Source organism: Saimiri boliviensis, chromosome 1, assembly GCF_048565385.1.
Source record: "Saimiri boliviensis isolate mSaiBol1 chromosome 1, mSaiBol1.pri, whole genome shotgun sequence".
In the NCBI taxonomy this organism is placed as follows: Eukaryota; Metazoa; Chordata; class Mammalia; order Primates; family Cebidae; genus Saimiri; species Saimiri boliviensis.
The window spans coordinates 194318797-194339502 of NC_133449.1; the positions used below are offsets into that span (position 1 = coordinate 194318797).

At 35.8% G+C, this 20706-nt stretch overlaps 1 protein-coding gene across 6 annotated transcripts in view; it reads right to left on the reverse strand.

Annotated features, from left to right (window-relative positions):
• The window catches only part of AP3S1 (adaptor related protein complex 3 subunit sigma 1), a 78720-nt gene that overhangs the window by 54158 nt on the left and 3856 nt on the right, over positions 1-20706 (reverse strand). For 4 of the 6 annotated variants that reach the window (XM_010339646.3, XM_039468812.2, XM_003920680.4 and 1 more), the window contains exon 2: positions 990-1081. The exons of 1 other annotated variant lie outside the window; for it this stretch is intronic. In XM_010339646.3, the coding sequence (XP_010337948.1) occupies positions 990-1081 (92 nt within the window). Of the gene's footprint in view, positions 1-989; positions 1082-8932; positions 9362-20706 lie in introns of those variants that run through there. One more of the 6 variants, XM_074382393.1, reaches the window with a different exon arrangement.

The following is a 20706-nucleotide window of genomic DNA, read 5'->3' on the forward strand; positions in this document are numbered from 1 at the left end:
ACAACTAACGTTAAATAAGTACCAGTAAAATACAAAAATAGAAGCAGGTATACTTGTCTCAATTACTAAATTAGAAGCCTTGAGTTAACAGCAAAATTTGTAAGTGTGTATTACACATAAGGACAGCAATATATAACCTTTTAGGAAACCCAAGTAAGTGTTCCACATGATAAAAAGTAACTTGTGACCATGGATTCCCTGTTATCCAGACTATTTCTCATCCATCATACACACTAAAATAAAGAAAAGTCTAGGTTTCTCTGACTGATTTATGTTTCAGAACAAACTGTTTTCATGGAAGTTATTAGTTTAAAAGTATTTAATTACAATGTTTGGCAAGCTAATTATAAGTAACTCTTATTCATTTTAAAAATAGAAAAACTGATTAGCTGAATTAGGTACATTTGAAAAACAGACTTCAGTCTTGTAACAGTAAAATAAAGAATGTAATCTAATTTTTATGAACATTCACACAAAGGAATACTCTGTAGTCATTAAAAAGAATAAACTTGCCCTAGATGTGTTTATATGCAAAGATTTTGAAGATAGTAAGGTAAAACCAGCAACATGCAAATAAGCATACAGTGTGATCTCACAAATAAAAATTTTAAGGCTGTATGTTAGTCAACACATATACTTTATATGTCAGTCAAAACAAACAATTTTCTAGAAGGATACACAAGAAATTGGGTAGAAGGACTAAGGTTGAGAGATTGTTATTTTACATTTTATACTTCCCTGTAATGTTTGAATTTTTACCATATATGATATTTACATAAAATGCCCTTCCAAAATTTTTAAGAGGAAAAAAGATTGCATACCTTTAAAAAATAATTATTTAAGTTAGATTTATAGCTGATACAGGTGGCAATTAATTCACCTAATCCAATTAATCAGAATTAGGAAACTGTTACCATAAACTGATTAAACAGTAGATATTTTAATCATATAGTCAAAACTTAGAAACATCTATGAAATGCTTTACTTACAATCCTCCTTCTAGGAAATTACAAACATTTTCATCTCTCTTAGATACCAAATGGAAAGTCTCCCTGATGATTTGCTGTTGTGTATCTTCACTCTGAGGAAGAATAATTCATATACATTAGGATTGAGTATATAGGTTTAATAGCATTTTAAGAATTTTTAAAATCAAAGGTAGTAATATCTGTCTGGGAAATCCATCTAAGAGAGGGGTCTCTGGAGAAGTGACAAATTACACCTTACAGAAGCAAAATCCAACTTTTTTGATGAAAAGGAAAAACACAATTATTTATATTTACCACTGTAATAAAAGTAACATATTTCTAAGTTTGAAAAACCAACAAGAAGAAATATTAGAATAATTACATAGACTGGTAAAAGGGAAACTAGATATTAACTAGTCAAAGCTGATTATCTTCCAAATGAGTACACTGAATCAGAAAGGCAAAGTTATAAATAATTAATACAGCTAATCTATATTTGAATGGAGGAAAGAAATAGAACTATGGAGCTTCAAATTAAGTTTAACCTTTACTAAATACAAATTGAGGTAAGAGTCCATCTATCTTACTCATCTTTATATAAGCTAATCTAAAGCTAAGAATTGGCTCAATAAATATTTATTAAGCTCTACTAACCAATTCATATTTCAGTAAGAGTCAGCTCCCTAAACACTGCAACAGAAAACTGAGCAAAAACAGGAATTTCACAGGAAAAGAAACACAATGGTCCACAAACAAATGAAAAGATACTAAACCTCAGTAGTAATTAAGTGAAATAAAAATTAAAATAACAATGAGATAGCTCCACATGTATCATATTAGCAGAAGTATAAAAACATGATAGTATCAAATGTTGACAAAGATGGAGAGCCAAAGAAACACTCATCTCACCAGCGGGAGGGTAAACATATAATCACTTGGGGAAACAGTTCTATTAACCAGCACTTTCTCTCCCAGATACTTTTCTAAACCATATGAAGCCAATTTTTGAAGATCAGAAACAACTGAATATTGGCAATTACAAAGAAAGCTGACCCTTGAACAACGTGGTGGTTAGGCATGCCAATACCCCATGCATTTGGAAATCCATGTATAACTTCTGACTCCTCAAAAATGTAACTCGGCTACACTTTTTATCTTAACAATTCTTAAAGTAAGCTAGAGAAAAGAAAATGCTATTAAGAAAATCCTAAGAGAAAATATATTTACTATTCACTGAGTGGAAATATATAATCACAAAGGCTTCCTCTTGGTCTTCACGTTAAGTAGGATGAAGAAGTGGAAGAGGAGGGCAAAGGCAGAAAAGGCGGAAGTGGTGGATAGGGAGGATGGAGAGGCAGGTACACTTGATGCAACTTTATGGAAACACATAGTAATTTCTGTCTGCTGTTTTGCTTTTTTATTTCTCTAAAAACGTTTCTATACAGTACCAATCCTTTCTCTACTGACTGCTTTAGTTTTAGCACCCATATTATTGAAGGGTCCATGTCATAAAAGAAGTCAAAGCAGTCTTGAATAATTGGAACTCTTCCGCCAGATTGTCTAATGTCAATTTGTTTTTTGGTGCTGCTTCTATGTCTTCTTCCTCATCATCTGGCATTGATTCAGAAGCACTCATCTCCATCAAATGTGTTCTAATTACTCTGTTGTGCTATGAACTCTTAGACTTCTCCAAAACCCTTATTTTGAAACCCTTCACTCTCTCACCATTTTTGCCACATTCACAATCTTTTCCATGATTTCTTTGATTGGTTCTGTCATAAATCCTGTGAAGTCATGCTCAACATATAGACACAGTTTTCTTTAGCAGGAATTCACTGTTTCAGGCCTCATGGCTTTCACAACTTTTTCTATAACAACAATAACATCTTTAATGATGTAATCCTTCCAGGCTTTCATGATATTCTATCAGGATTCTGTCACACAGTGTTGAAAATCGTTTCCATAAATACCAAGTGTAATGAGCCTTAAACATCCTTATGATCTTGATCTTTAGGCTGAATTAGAGACTTCGTGACTGAGGACAAGTCGACTACTTCAGTGCCTTTGGTGTTGAACTCAAGAGGTTCTGGAATGCCAGGGTCATTGTCCAATATCAAAAAAACTTTGCCTTACTGGCAAAGTACTAATTTCAGGAACAATGTTATCTATGGACTCAATCCAGAAAAAGGGTTCTCATCCACTCCTTCTTGTACAACCAAGAGACTAGATGCTGGTGTTTATCTTTTCCCTTCAAGACTCAGGGATTAGCAGCTTTATAAAGACAGTCTTCATCATTAACCTGAATGCATTTGCACAAAAGAGTAGAGTTAGCCTATACCTTTCTGCTTAAAATCCTGGTGCTTGTTCCTCTTCCTTTCTAAAAAATGTCCTCTGTGGTAGATTTTTTTTTTGTTTTTTGTTTTTGTTTGTTTTGTTTTTTCAGAATAAGGCACTTTCATCTGCATTAAAAACCTGTTCAGACAGACATGCTTTCTCCACAATGATTTTCTTAATGGCACCTAGAAACTCTTATGTTACCTCTTGGTCAGCAACAGCTGACTTCTGTTATCCTGTTATACATTTTTACAGTCAAATCTCTTTCTATAAGCATCAAACCATCCTTTGCTGGCATTAAATTCTCCAGTTTTAGATGCTTTACCTTCCTTATGCTTTATGCTATCATATAATGACTTCACTTTTTCTCAAATCGTATTCTATAGGTACGCCTTTCTTATAGCATACCTACATTCACGTAAGAGCTGCATTTTCAATATGAGATAAATAGGCATTTTGCAAAAGGTGCAAAGTTTTCTCACTCATTGGCATAGCTATAGCTACAAATTCATGAATTTTCTCTTTCTTTTTTCTTTTTTTCTTGAAATAGAGTCTCCCTCTGTTGCCCAGATTTGAGTGCAGTGGCACAATCTTGGCTACTGCAACCTCGGCCTCCCATGTTCAAGCAGTTGTCCTAAGCCTCCTGAGTAGCTGGGATTACAGGCACCTGCCACCGTGCCCGGCTAATTTTTGTATTTGTATTTGTATTTCATTTTGCTTTTTTGAGATGGAGTTTTTGCTCTGGTGCCCAGGCTGGAGTGCAATGCTGTGATCTCAGCTCACTGCAACCTCCGCCTCCTGTGTTCAAGCAATTCTCCTGCCTCAGCCTCCCAAGTAGCTGGGATTACATGGCTCACCACCATGCCAAGCTAATTTTTGTATTTTTAGGAGAGATGAGGTTTCACCATGTTGGCCGGGCTGGTCTTGAACTCTTGACTTCAGGTGATCCACTTGCCTCGGTCTCCCAAAGTGCTGGAATTACAGGCATGAGCCACTGCACCCAGCCATAATTTTTGTATTTGTAGTAGAAAAGGGGTTTTGCCATGTTGGCCAGGCTGGTCTCAAACTCCTGACCTCTAATGATCCGCCCACCTCGGCCTCCCAAAGTGCTGGGATTACAGGCAAGAGCTACCTCACCTGGTCATGAATTTTATTTTCTTTATAACAGTCCTTTTGCTGAATTCACTTATCTTGAAATAGTGGGCAACCATAGCCACAGACCTCTATCTAAGCTACATATCAAGCAACTCAACTTTTTCTTGTAATGTCATTACATTTCTCTGCTGCTTGGGAGCACTTCCAACATCACTAGCAGCACTTCATATGACTCTCACAATGTTATTCAACATTTATGATATTACAACAAATATAAGAGATTACACAAGAATTAGGAGAAAGCACTTTTTACTGTGATGTGCAATTTACTGGAGACACAAATTGCTCACCAGGAGATGATTAGCATCACACAGCATTTTCCGCAGATTCTCAAAAAAATCTGAATTTACCATAGTAGCAACAGAATGTTAGAATTATTATAGTAGTGTAGTATAAATCACAGTTAATTAACATTGCATCATTATATTTGTTTACAGTCCTCTCCATTGAGAGTAGCACCATGTCCAGTCTCCAAGTGTTTGCATAAATTTTGATACATTTTAACTTTTTACAATAGATTTGTTTATATTTTATGGCAGTAAATGATAAAATAAGCTAGTATCTGCTGTGTTTCATGCATTGATGACATACCTCCAAAATTTTTCTTAATTTTTTTTGATATTTCTAGGCTACATAATTTGTAAGTTTTTTCAATTTGTCAAAAATCCCCCAAAATTTCCCAATATACTTACTGATAAAAAGCTGCATTAGGTGGACCCTTGCTAGGGTCAACTGTACATAAAAAAATCTCTTAACCTGTGTACCAGGAGACACACAGAAGAAAGTTCACAAAAGCACTGTTTGTTAACAATAAGAGAAGTTGAAAATGACACAAATGTCCACCAGTCACAGAAGGATAATTTATGGAATGGAATTGTACAATGGAATCCTATGAAAAGTAAGTTGAAGAAAGAACTAAACCACACCTTTAAATATGAATGATTCTTGGTTGGGCAAAGCGATTCACACCTATAATCCCAGCACTTCTGGAGGCTGGAGAGAATCACTTGAGCCCAGAAGTTCAAGACCAGCCTGGGCAACATAGCGAGACCTCGTCTCAAAAAAAGAAAATTTGGCCAGGTTCAGTGACTCATGCCTGTAATCCAAACACTTGGGGAGGCTGAGGTGAGATGATCTCTTGAGTCTAGGAGTTTGAGAGCAGCGTGGGCAACACGGCAAAACCCTGTCTCTACAAAAAATTAACCAGGCATGGTAGTCCATGTCTGTAACCCCCAGCTACCCAGGAAGCTGGTAGAAAGATTGCTTGAGCCCGGGAGGCGGAGGTTACAGTGAGCCAAGATCACGCCACCATTATCCAATTTATATGACCTAAATATAAACTCCCTAACATGCCATAAAACGTTCTCCAAAATCTAAGCCAGACCAATCCCTGAAGTTTCATCATCTCTTTATTCTCCCTTATATAATCTGCTCCAGCCACACTGAACTTCTTACCATTCACCTTCTTATTTTCCCACTCCTGTCTGGGAAAACTTCCTCATTCCATTCTCCAGCAACACCCCTTCTAAGACATAGCTCGAACCTTATGACTTCTGTGAAGTCTTTCCTGACTCTCAATCAAAACTAGTCCCTTCTTTCTCCATGCCTCCTTGCTACTGTTTCTATTCCTATTATACACTTATAACAATGTACACAAATTTACTTTGTAGTAATCCGAATTATAATACCAGAATCTGAGCTTTGTATTTGAAATGCTCACCAAAGTGGCTGATGTAGAGCCAATAAAAGTATACTGAATAAAAAAATTTGTAATCTAGAAGACAGGGTCCACATCAATGTATACTATCCAAAATCTGGGTTACCTTACACACACACACAAAAAAGAGCCAATAAGGTTAAGGCAGTATGGTAAATGTGCAAGCTGTGTTCTAATCAAGATGGTAAATTAAACACACATCTGCTTTTGTTGCCTACCCAAACTCCAGCTAAGACAACATTAAAGGGCTTTTCTGTAAAGGCATAAACACACCAGGATAAGGAGAATGGGAAAGGAAAGCAAGAACAACAAAATCTTGAAAGTGTTTAAATAGGTGTTAAAGTATTCTCAGAAAATTTAGTCCTAAATTGGTGAGAAGGAAATCAAAAAACGAACTCAATTTGTGTCACAAAATAGGCAAAAACTCATGAATTGGTGCATTTACATATGTCTGGAAATGAGGATGAAGAGAGAATTGGAAAATAAGGACTAAAAGTTTGTTTAAAAAGTGGAAGGATCACTAAATTTCCATTACCATCTCCAAGAAAAGTTTTTAATTTTATTACTAGGAATAGATCAAAGGGAGGGTTTTCAGAGAGCAAGGGGTACTGTGGTAGGCAGAATAATGGCCCATCAAAAAATGACAACATCCTAATCCCTGAAACCGGTTAGTATGTGTGGTTAACATGATAAATGCCTTTGTAGATGTGATTAACAACTCTGAGATGAAGAGATTATCCCAGATTATATGGGTGGGCCTAATTGTATCCCATGGTAGTTTAAAATCTGAGACTCTTTCCTGGGCTGTGGTGAGAGGGAGATGTGACTAGAGAAAATGAATCAGAGATATGCCATACAGCTGGCTATGAACATGGAGAATAGAAGCCATGAGCAAGGAATGAGGGTAGCCTCTAGAAGCTAGAAAAGGCAAGAATACAAATTCTTCCCTAGAGCCTCCAGAAAGGGATGCAGCTATACCAAAACCCATGTCTGACTTCTAACCCACAGAACCATCCACTAAGTTTGTGTTGTTTTAAACCACTAAGTCTGTGATAATTTGTTACAGCAGTAACATAAAATAAATTCAGGGACCACATGGAAAACATGGGAATTATGTAAATGTGCAGATACTACCAGATCCTGTCTAATCAGTTCTCAGAATAACTAAAGGCAGACCTTCCTCACCATCTAGGCAGGAGACTAGAATACAAATCTGTAGGAACTCTAACTAGATCTAAAGATAATGATAATGGAGATATCATCTGTGGCAAAAACTGTTAGCTGTTCACTAAAATCTAGTTTCCTTATTTCCAGGACACAGAATTCTACTCTCTCTTGAATTTAGGTGGGGCCATACAACACAGTTGTGGCCAGTGGAATGTGGCTGGAAGTTACAGTGGTATGCCAGAGCTGGCATGAAAGCCTATTGGGTGTATCTCTTTCTAATTCTGCCTTCGGTGACATTATGTCAATAGCCTGAAATTGATCATGGTGAAGTATCTATACCATAAAAATCAGCAAATGCTATAATTCAGAGCTTTTTTCCTCCCAGATGATCAGGTTGTTAAAAATATACTATTCAAGCCTCACCCATAAAAATTTCTGCAAAATCTTTCACGCTAACTAGATGTAGAAGTTCCTTTGGCCCCTTCTCAAGAATGAGAGAAGATAAACCGCCAACATGGAAGGTTCTATATGACCAAGAACACCAATGCTGGATTTGACATAAGTGAGAAATAAACTTTTATTATGTTAAGTCATGGGAGTTGTAGTTATGGCAATTTCAATTCCTACACTACCTAAACTGTCCAGCTTGATTACCTCAAGTAAAGGTCGCACAGACAACCTCTAATCATGGATTGAGAGCTTCCAATCAGCTTTCAGTACCCTATCCTTAGATAGGAGCAGTCAATCAAAGGTTACTGGACAGCTGAAGACAACTCTAATATGTGCCATGGCACGTGTATACCGATGTAACAAACCTGCACATTCTGCACACATATCCCAGAACTTAAAGTACAATAAAAAATAAAAATAAATCAATAAAATTGTTTAAAAAGTTAAACACAATATAGGGGAAAAAGCAACTCAAAGGAACCAAACCAAGTAGAGAGAAGAAAATTTAAACTATGTATCATTAATATAAGAGAGGTAAGAAAAGATAATGCAACTATGAAATAACAGTATCCTACAAAACAGTGAAATTCAGATACAAAAATGAAGCTCATGGAAATTTAAAATATGAGGAGAAATTTTTAAAGTACAGTAGAAAAGTGGAAAATAAAGTTGAGAAAATAGAGCCAAAGGGCACAAAGATAGAAAACAGAAGAGAAAGAATAAGAAATGTAGAAAAGACCAGAGAAATTTAGAAAACTGAAAAAAGGAGACTCAAAAAGAGAACAGAAAATGAAGAAATGTTTCCAGTAGAGAGAACAAAAGTTTCTACAATCAAAGGACCCATCAAATGCCCAGGAGAATTAATGAAAACAGACCCATAGCAAGGGACTGTGAAGCTGCAGAAACTCTGCCAAAAAATAAGGGATCTACAACTTTCTAGAAGGTATAAGAGATCACACACAAAAGATAAGTAATCATAATTGCTTTAGACTTTTTAATAGCAACACTGGAAATTAAAAGGTAATGAAACATATAATAAAAGTTCTGAGAAAAAAATCTAACCTAAAATTTTATATGCAGTCAATGTGGACTTACAGATTTTTTGGGCATGCATGCCAGGTTGCAAAAAAAATCTACTTACCATGACCTTTTCTCAAGAAATTACTGGAGGGTATTGCTGGCTCTGCCATGGTAGGATAATACAAAAAATGAAGCAATAGAAGATCCAACACAGGAAACAAGCAAAAGGAATCCCCTAAAATAATAGAAGATCCCAGTATGACTGCCATACATCTAGTCAAAAGGCTCCAGAAGAGATTTATTTAAGAACATCAAACTGAGTGAAGATATGTATGATTTAGACAACTGGCAAAGATGTAAACTAGTGATAAGTGCATTACAAACTACATCAAAAGAAAAGGTAATTATAACCTTTTCGGAAAATAAAGTGTCAGAAAAGAAAAAATAGTACAGCTTACAACATAGCTCAGCTGAAGACAGTGTTTACATAATATATTAATGTAAACATCAAACACCGATCTAACCAAAATTATGAAATAACTATGAGTAGATTGGGAATAAGTTGTGAAGAAGAGGAGAGGACAGCCAAATAATCATTTTTAATAGCAGAATAAATCATGTCTACAAGTAATAAATCAGGCAGTAAAACAAGTACATTATTTAGACACACGTACATAAACACTGAAATAATCAGCTAAAAGTAGTTACTTGAAACAGAGAAATGAAGGAATGTTATTTTTCATAATAAACCTTATGAAACTATTAGATTCTTTAATCAATGTGTATGTTTAACTTGAAGAAACAAACTAAAAGTAAGAAGGGAGGGAGGAAAGAATCTGCAACCAGACATATGGGTTTATTCCTGGATGTTCTCTTTTGGTAACTGTGTGATTTTGAGCAAGTTACTTATCCTCTCTGTGCCTGAGTTTTCCTCATTAGTAGCATGGAGAAAATAACAGTATCTACCTAATGGTGTTATTGTGAGAACTGAGTTCATATACATACTTTAAGCATACATGTACATAGTCGTAGAATGATAACTGGCACATAACAAGCATGCATTAACACTGACTTATTTTTAAGTACTATGTCTGGGCCTTATCTGAAAAGTCAGCTGTAGAATTCTAAGGACAATAAAGATCTTATAGGAATTTTTCTTTTGAGGAATGTTATCTTTCTGCATTATATTACTGCTTATCAAGGAAGGGTCAACTGCCCTAACCTTTAACTATGTTTCATTATATTGACAGTGAAAGAATTTCTCATGAAAACTTCAACTACTGCCATTTGGAATCTTCTTAGAATGCTAAGAAAGAAATACCTAACTAAGAAAATCAGTAGGGGTGGTTACCAAGGGCTGGGGTTGAGGATAAATGGAGGAATGGTGAAAGCAAAAATGTTGATCAAAGAGTACAAAGTTTCTGTTAGACTGAAGGAATAAGCTTTTGTGATCTACTGAACTGCATGGTGACCACAGTTAATTTATATTTCAAAACTTCCGAAAGAATGTATTTTAACATTCTTCCCACAAAGAAATAATAAGTTGGCAAGATGATAGATATGTTGCTAGGTGCAGTGGCTCACATTTGTAATCCTAGCACTTTGGGAGGCCGAGGCCATAGGATTGCTTGAAGCTACGAATTTCATACCAGCCTGGGCTACAAAGTGAGACCCATCTAAACAACATCAACAACAACAACAAATGTTTTAAAAAATTAGCTGAGCATGGTAGCAAGCACCTGTAGTCCTGGCTATCGAGGAGGCTGAACCAAAAGGATCCATTGAGGTCCTTGAGCCCTGGAGGTTGAGGCTGCTGTGAACTAATGATCACACCACTGCCCATCAGCCTGGGCATCAGGGCACTCCAACCTGGGAGACAGAGACAGAGCAAGATGCTACCTATCAAAAAAAAAAAAAAAAAAAAAAAGATGCTGGATATATTAACTAGCTTGATTGATTCCTTTTATAATGTAAACATAGATCAAAACATCACACTGTACCCCATAAATATATGCAATTATTATTTGTCAATTAAAAATGAAGAAAAGAAAATAAAGGAAAAAAGGTCATAAAATTTTAATCAAACTCCAAACACTAAGCTAAAATTAAATAAGTATCTGCTGACCTGAAACTATTTATCTTTCCTTAATAATTTAACTTAACAGCTTTCATTAAGGAGCCTAGAACTTGCTTCAGGCTGATCAAATTTCCTAACAGTATAGTTTCACAGCAGAAGTCAAAAGAGATAAATTTCAGTTGGTCACAACTCCTAGATTACACCAGTCTAAAGACGACTACACTTATACAAAAGCAACAACTTTTATTATTTTAATATTCCTTAATGTATTAATGAAAAACAAAAATAAACACAAAAATCAGAAACCCACTAATAAAATTTTCCCTTTTCCTGTTTCACTCCTGTCCTTATGCATATATCACAAAAGGCAACTTTAAAACTTCCTTCTAATCACAGTATGTCATTATCCTCACCATACTTTTGAAAATTTAGCAAAGTGTTTTCTTAAAATGCATTAGTTCACTCTGCTAGATGTTAAAATATAGAGGATTAACAAGAGGAAAGACAGAGCCTTTTCTCCAACAGCTTATGATCTAATACAAGTAAAATATAGGTATAATTATTTTTAACTTATAGTTTTATATTTTGCCTTTTTTACATTTCAAAAAAAAAAAGAACTAGAAGTCCTCATAATCAACTGGGCACAGTGGCTCACACCTGTAATCCCAGCACTTTGGGAGATCAAGGTAGAAGGATCACTTGAGCCCAGGAGTTCCAGACAAGTCTCTACAAAAAATAAAAAAATTAGCTGGGCATGGTGATGCACACCTGCATTCCCAGTTACTCAGGAGGCTGAGGAGGAAGGATCACCTGAACCCAGGGAGGTCAACGCTGCAGTGAGCCTGGTTCATGCCACTGGACTCCAGCCTAGGTGGCTAAGGGAGACCCTGGTTCTATAAAAATATAAAAATAGGGCTGGATGTGGTGGCTCACATCTGTAATTCCATCACTTTGGGAGGCCAAGGCAGGCAGATCATTTGAGGTCAGTAGTTCAAGAGTATCCTGATAACATGGTGAAACCTCATCTCTACTAACAATACAAAAAAAGCCAGGCATGGTGGTCTATGCCTGCAGTGCCAGCTACTAGGGAGGCTGAGGCAGGAGAACTGCTTGAACCCAGGAGGTGGAGGTTGCAGTGAGCTGAGATTGTACCACTGCACTCCATCCTGGTTGACGAAGAGAAACTATGAGAGAAAAACATACACACACACACACACACACACACGCATATATATAGAGAGAAAATATATATTAAAAGTTAGTGGGCAATTTCTGATGTAAGAGTAGTACAAATAACATACTGTAAGAAGTTAAGAAAAACAATGGTTTTGAGCAGCAAGACTGTCATCTTCAAAGAAAAGTGACAGATACTAAGTATCTTGAAGAGTAGGTAGAATTCGAGAACAGGGAGTATGAAATTACATGAAGGGTAGTGTAAAAATCTGGACAACATCACAGCATCAAGAAAATATATAAAGAATAATAATTAGTTTATGTTGCACTAAAAAAAAAAAAAAAAAAAGAGAGAGATGTCTGAGGACAAAGCCGCAGAGCACTTCAAACATTTAGGAATCATGAAAAAGAGAAGGCCTGAGCTAAGAAAATTCACTCAGTGTGTTTTCCACTAAGGCCTCTCCTAAGTGAGAAGTCTGGCTGGACACACAGTGTACATGGGCAGGCCTAACTTTAGCCAGAGTGTGCAAAGAACCAGCAATCAAGATGGCAGTAGTCTTAAATCCCAAACAAGAAGGGACTAGGGCATCTACAATAGTAACTTAATTAGCACTCACCAAGATACCTCCTTAAATTTCTTCAGAGAAGAATTCTCTCTTATTTTCTCTTATAATGTATAAAAAATGCTTAGCATGTACAAAAAAGTACTGAATAAATGGCAGGTATATATTAACACCCTAAACCACTACCAACCATTCTGCTTTGGTTTGAATGTATTCCCCAAAGTTCATGTGTTGGAAATTTTATCTCCAATGCAACAGCGTTCAAAGACAGGACCTTTAAGAGATGATTAGGTTACGAGGGCTCTGCTCTCATGAAAAAATTAATGTCATTATTTCAGGAGTGGGTATGTTATCAAAACAAGTTTGCTCCCACACTTGCCCACATGTGCATACCATGTGATGCCTTGCGCCATATTATGATGCAGGAGGAAGGCCCTCACCATATGTGGCTCCTTGTGCTTGGATTTCCCAGCCTCCAGCACCATGAACCAAATAAATTTCTGTTCACTATAAATTACTCAGTCTCAAGTATTCTGTTATAGCAGCACAAAATGAACTAAGACACACATTAAGATGTTTCCCAGTTTCAGTGGCAAATACTCTAGTACCAAAATAACAAAAAGCTGAGAAAGTGACAGAATGAGTTTAAAATGTTTAAAGAGGCAACCACGGTGGCACCTGGAAGGTCTACGAACTCCAAAAATGAGATAAAATTTGGGAGGAAAACTTGGGGTAAAGTACCAAGATAATTCAATGGGGATAGAATAATCAACAAACGGTGCTCAAACAACTAAATATCCACATGTCAAACAATGAAACTGGATCCCCACCTCATACCATACACAAAACTAACTCAAAATGGATCACAGACCTAGGTATAAGAATTAAGGCTATTAAATTCTTGAAAGGAAACATAGTTACAAGATTTTGACCTCGAAGTGGGCAAAGCTTTTTTATATAAGATACTAAAAGCTCAAGTGAAGAAAAAATAGATAAACTGGATGACATCAAAATTCAAAGCCACTATGCTACAAGTGATAGCAGTAAGAAAGTAAAAAGATGACCTATGGAATGGGAAGAGATATTTGCACATCATATACCTGATAAAGGATTTGCACCTAGCATATATTAAGAACTCTTACAAGTCAATAATAAAAAGGCAACACAACTTAAAAACAGGCAAAGGATTTGAATAGATATTTCTTTCAAAAAGATATGTAAATGGACAATAATCACATGAAAAGATGTTCAACATCATCTGTCATCAGGAAATTGTAAGTCAAAATCACAATGAGGTACTATTTGATACCCATCCGGACAGTTAAAATAAAAATGACTGACAATAACAAGAGCTGGTTAGAATATGAAGAAACTGGAGCCTTCAGACATTGTTGGTGGGAATGTAAAATGGTACAGTAACTTTAGAATATAGTCCGGCATTTCTTCAAATAATAAACATATTCTTACCATATGATTTGGCAATTTTACTCCCAGTTATATACCCAAGAGAAATGAGAACATATGTTCACACAAAAATTCGTACATGAATGTTCATAGCACCATTATTCATAGTAACCACGAGGTGGAAACAACCCAAATGTCCATCAACTGATAAATGAACAAACAAGATATAGTGTATATACAGCTGGTGCTCGACTTACGACCACGTTCGGGTCGGTCGTAAGTTGAGTAGTTTATATGTACAGTTGAAATGGTACATGCGGAGATGGTATTTGCTGCCAGAAGCTGGTCCTCACTGTGGTACGCCCAGCTGGGCAACGTTTGCGCTGCCAGACGCGGAGCCGTGGTGGCTAGCGATTGTGGTCGTAAAGTCGAATGGTGGTAAGTTGCATAGGTGGTAAGTCGATCAATACCTGTATATACATATATGTATGTATGTATCTCCATTCTGAAATATTATTTCGCTATAAAAAGTAATGAAATATTAATATACGCTACAACATAGGCAAATCCTGAAAGCATCATGTAAAAGAAGTCAATCACAAGACTGTAATATTTCATGATTCCATTTATATAGAATGTTCAGAATAGAAAAATCTATGGAAACAAAACAGATGAGTGGTTGCCACAAATGGTGGGGAGTGGGGATTGAAGAGTGACTGCTAATGGGTACTAAATTTCATTTAGTTTGATAAAAATGTTCTAAACTTAGATTGTGACTATGGTTGCACAACCATGATATAATTCTAAAAGCCACTGTATTATATACTTTAACTGGATGATTCTCATAGCATGTGAGAGTTATATTTTAATTAAGATTTTTTTTTAAATGGTTAGCTAAGTCTTAAGAGAAAAAAAAAAAAGCTGGAGCAACTTTTATAGCCATACTTTCTCCTAAAAAAAAGTCTTCTTCACAGGGTACAGTGGCTCACGCCTGTAATCCCAGCACTTTGGGAGGCCAAGGCAGGTGGATCACGAGGTCAAGAGATCGAGACTATCATGGTCAACATGGTGAAACCCCATCTCTACTAAAAATAAAAAATACAGGTGGTGGCTCACACCTGTAGTCCCAGCTACTCAAGAGGCTGAGGCAGGAAAATCTCTTGAAACTGGAAAATGGAAGTTGCAGTGAGCCGGGATTGCGCCACTGCACTGCAGCCTGGCAACAGAGCAAGACTCTGTCTCAAAACAAAAACAAAAAACAAAAACAAAAAAGTCTTCTTACAGAATTTTTCTGTGAAAGAGTGTTTGAAGACTTCATTTTATAATAAGCAGCAAGTTCATTCCAAAATGGGGCCCACGCACTCTGGTTTCTCTTCAGGTCTTATAAGTCTTTTGCCTTTACCAATCAGGGCCCATATGATTTAAACACTGGGGTTTTTGGAAAAAATAAAATAAAAAAGATAATTCATTCCGAGAAAATACAGAGTACTTGAGAACAATCTCCGGTGTGTTCTTTAGTCCTTTGACTACACGATCTTCCGATTAGGAGTAGGAAGTAACAAGCAGTAATAAAAGTAATCACTATTATTAATTTACACAGTAATTACTAAGCCCTTATGTGTCAGGTTTCACAACCATTTTCTTAATCTCATAAAAAAAAAACTTATTCAAGATTCAAGTCCATATTGATTGGTTAAATTATAGTATACTATACTATGAATTATTATATAGTAATTAAAAAATTATTTTCTGGATATGACACCAAAAGCAAGCACAGGCAACAACCACAAACCATATAAGTTAAATCTCATTAAAAAGTTGTGTGCATCAAAGGACACTACCAGTAGAGTAAAAAGGCAACCACAGAATGAGAGAAAATATTTGCAAATCATATATGCAATAGCAGACTGATATCCAGAATATATTTGTGAAACTCCTACAACTCAACAATAAAAACAAATAACTGAATATATTTTTCCAAAGATATACAAACAGCCAATAAACACATGAAAAGATCCTCAACATCACTAGTCACTAAAGAAGTGCAAACAAAACCATAATGAGATACCACTTCATACCCATTAGGATGGCTATTTTCAAAAAACAGAAAATAACATGTTGGCAAGGATGTAGAGAAACTAGAACCCTTGTGTATTGCTGGTGGGAATGTAAAATAGTACAGTGCTGTGAAAATGATGTGGCGCTTCCCCAGAAAAAATGAAACGTAAAGTTATCATATGCTCTAACAATTCCACTTTTGGATATGTACCTATGAAAAGTAAAAGCAGGAACTCAAATAGATATTTGTACATCTATGTTCACAGCAGCATTATTCATAATAGCCAAAGGATGGAGGCAACCCATGTTTCCACTGACAAATTAATAAACAAAATACCATATTGAGAAAGAAACTTTTATCTGACAAATCCAAGTCCTTTCAAATGATCTGGCCCAGGGAGGCATTAAAATATGACAGCAATCACATCCTACTTCTCTCCTTTGAGCTATGATAAATATTTCTGTCTTGAAACTGCTTCCTACTGCCACAAGTAACTAACTATAAAATAACCTACTGATACTACACCAAACACTATAACCAACTCCCTATATCTTAACAATGCATAGTCAATCACTAACCAATGTTATTTCTATAAACTAGTGAGAATTCTTGACAAACAACTTAGTATCAGCCCATTCCATGTCCCTTTTATATAATGCCTTTATAAACCTGCTTGTAACAATAGCCAAAGGGAGCTCATATCCAAGGATACTTGAGTCTGAGTCCTCCAGTCAACTGTTCCCATTTTGGCTCAAGTAAACTCTTTGAATCCTATTTTGTTCTTCAGCCTCTTCCTTTTAGGTCTATGGTATGTACACACATACAGTGAAATATTATTCTGCCTTAACAAAGAAATTTTGATACATGCTAAACAACATGAGTGAACTTCGAAGACATTATGCTAAAAAGAAATAAGCCAGTTTCAAAACAACAAATATTCCATGATTTCTCCTATAAGAGGTTCTTAGAGCTGTCAAATTCATAGAGACACAAAGTAGAAAGGTGTCTGCCAGGGACTAGGAGAAGGGGAGAATAGGGAGTTAGTGTTTAATGTGTAAGGAGTTTCTGCTGGGAAAGATTAAGTTCTGCAGATGGATGGTGGTTAGGCTGACACAACAATGTGAATATACTTGATGCTACAAAACTGTACACTTGCAAATGTTAAAATAAGTTTTATGTTATGTATTTTTTACTAACATAAAAATTATTTTATAACCCTTTCATATCACACTAAGATATATTAATGAACAGGAAACAGCAGGATACATATGTGGTAGAATGAATTGGTGCTCTTCCTCAGTAAGCACAAGGTAATCAAAACAATTCAGTGGCTTTGGAATATTAAAAAATAGCCCTTTCTTCCAGAGTAACAAAGACAACTGCGACTGACAGCAAGTGATTCTTGTAATTATGTCAGGCTTATAAGAGAGGAAAAATGTAAATGCTTCTTAGCACAATAGAGGTGGGTGTAGTGGGCTTCACATAAACTCTATTCACATATAATTAAGACAGTAATCTGTCTAAGAAAGATAAGTGCTTTTCTTCTTGAGGTGTGTTACTTCACAGGTGACTTATGAAAGCTTGATCACAGGTCTCATTCATAGGATGTGCAGAACTGGAGCACTCATGTTTTTGGTTTCTTTTGTTGTTGTTTTTTAGGAGACAGAGGTCCTGCTATGGTTGCCTAGCATGGCTTCAACTCCTAGTCTCAGACAATCCTCCACCTCAGCCTCCTAAGTAGCTGGGACTATAGGCACAGGCCATGCCTAGTTTTATGCAGACTTTTACCTTCATTCACTGGCCTAGCAAACCCATCTCTCCAGAGCCCAACAATAACCGGGTAGAGAAGAAAGTAACTAATCAGAGGACAGCATCACTGCTCCTTCTGCAGAGGCATTGTTCAAATGTCAAAATGCAAGTATGATTCAAAGAGGAGTATCTCCTCTTGTGGAGAACATGCTGGGCATGATGTCATCAAACTGAATGATCCAAGAAGGGGCATGGTGTGGCATACAGGCATGATTTATCCCCATCCTTGTCTTTAGGTTAACTTAAAACCACAATGTGTAATAAATCCTCCATCAGCTTCAAAGCATTTATTTGTGTTGTTAATGTCTAAAAGGTATATCCTATTCACTGGGACATTCTGAAAGGAAAAATAAAGATTGGGGTAAATACACTAAGTGTTAATAATTATCTATGTGTGGTAAAATCAAGAATGACCTTAGTGGCCTTAATACTTAATTTTCCATAGTCACAATAAAGAAACTTATTTAAAATTGAAAACCACTTTGCCAAAGAACATAATATAGGTATGTTACGTAAGGCCATCTTTTAGAAAAGCCATGAAATGACCTATAACATTGTCCTATTTATAACACTTACCTCAAAACCAAAATCATTTTAACTTTGAACACTTTATTTCCGCCTTTACAATATTCAAAAGGTTTAATCTTAATTTTTAAAAAGCGCATCTTCCAGCATACTCCATATTAAAACTGTGACCTTATCAGCATTTGAGTTTTTCAAGGATACTTTGATATAGGGAAAATCTGAAATTAAGATTTATTGTGACACATGTTCACTATTGCGTATCACAAGGAACCATTCCTGACATTAACAACCTCAGAAGCAATCTAAAATTACAGAAAACTAATATATATTAAAAGCTAATAAAGAGGGAATAGTGGTGACAGATATATTAATTAGCTTGATTTACCCATTTCACAATATATACATATATGAAAATAACATGTACATTGTAAATATATGTAATTTCTATTTGTCAACTGTACCTTAATAGAAATAATTTTTGTTTGTTTGTTTGTTTGTTTGTTTGGAGACAGGGTCTCCTCTGTTAGCCAGGCTGGAGTGCAGTGGTGCAATCTCAGCTCACTGCAGCCTCGACCTCTGGGGCTCAAGTAATCCTCTCACCTCAGCCACCTAAATAGCTAGGACTACAGGTGTGTGCTAACATCCCTTGCTAATTTTTCTATTTTTTGCAGAGAGACAGGGTTTTTGCCACGTTGCCCAGGCTGGTCTTGAACTCCTGGGCTCAAGCGGCCCTTCCACCCAGGCCTCCCAAAGTGCTGGGATTACAAGCATTAGCCACCATGTCTGGCCCTAAAAATAAGTTTTTTTTTTTTTCAAGTTTAAAAGAGGAAATAGCAGACCCTTGTTTGCCTACCCACTATTCACTCCTCTCTTCTATCTTTCCAACATAATATCTATTTTATACCTGTTTTCACTCTCATCTTCAGCTCCAATCCAAGGTTGGATCTCGATTAGGGTAAGCTATTTATATTACCGGTCTTCAGTGGGTCTAACCAGAATGAAGAGAAAGACACAGTACAGGACTGCGAACTGATTACCACTGATTTCAAGAAGAAAAACTGCCTTTGGACAAATGTAATTTTGTGATGAGTAAAGTCGAGAAAGAGAAAGAAATTGAATCTACAATAAAGTCATTGATTTGCTGAGTTAAATAATTTTGGAATTGGTCTACTACTCTGCCACTTCCTATTACGTACCCTAAAATAGTTCTTTCTAAGCATTTGAGTCAGGCTACATCAAACCCAGTTTATGCAGACAAATGCAGTATAACTAATATGGAAGGAAACTAAATCATATGAAACTTTCTTCTTAACAAAAAGCTGAAATATCATGTGTTAATACGTGTTAACACTCTCATACTCAGGAGTGTTGATAATTCTGTCTTGATCACAGGCATAAGTTTAATTAAGACCCATCTGCTACAATGTCTTAATAGTCACTAAAAAAAAGACATCAGTGAACATGGATGGATCTTTCTAAGGGATATTTTTAAAAGAAAAAAAGAAGTTATATATACTTTGAACACTTTGTATTTTACATTAAAATTTAAAAAAAAAAAAAAAGGAAAGAAGAATCTTAGAGTTCCTCCTAAGGCTTGCATTTGGTTAACAGTTTAATCAAATACAGTTTACTAAAAAATTGAGGTAACTCACATTACGTTAATTTGAAAATTTTCCTGCTTGTACTTTATATGTGTGTGGTGTGTACGCACACATGCATACATAGTATTTTATATCTGCAGAAACAACTAATAACATAATTCATACAAAAGAAAGACATTTCTACTTTATAAAAGTAATTCACAGGCCAGGCATGGTGGCTCAGATCTGTAATCCCAGCACTTTGGGAGGCCAAAGTGAGACGATTGTTTGCGGTCAGGAGGTTAAGACCAGCCTAGGCAACATAGTGAGACCTTATCTCTATAAAAACAGAAAAATTTTTTAAACTAATTCACCAGAGGAATACACTATTGAATCATAAGCCAGGGGATTTTTTTCTTGTTTGATAGCTATGTAAAAATATATTTGGTTTATAAAATATAAGTCTCATTACTTATTTATGGTAATACACAAATACTGTCAGGCAAATATCAAAAGACTAATGGTTACTGTTGCCAAGTCACTGTAGCTAAGCATCAATTTAAAAAGATAAACCAAGAAAAACATTTGAATTTGTGCAGTCATAGACCAAGGATACAGAAGGGAAAAACAAAAAGGGATATATTCTGAAGCCACATTTGAATTCTTTATTTTTTTTCAGATGTTTCTTTCGTTTGTTTGTTTTTG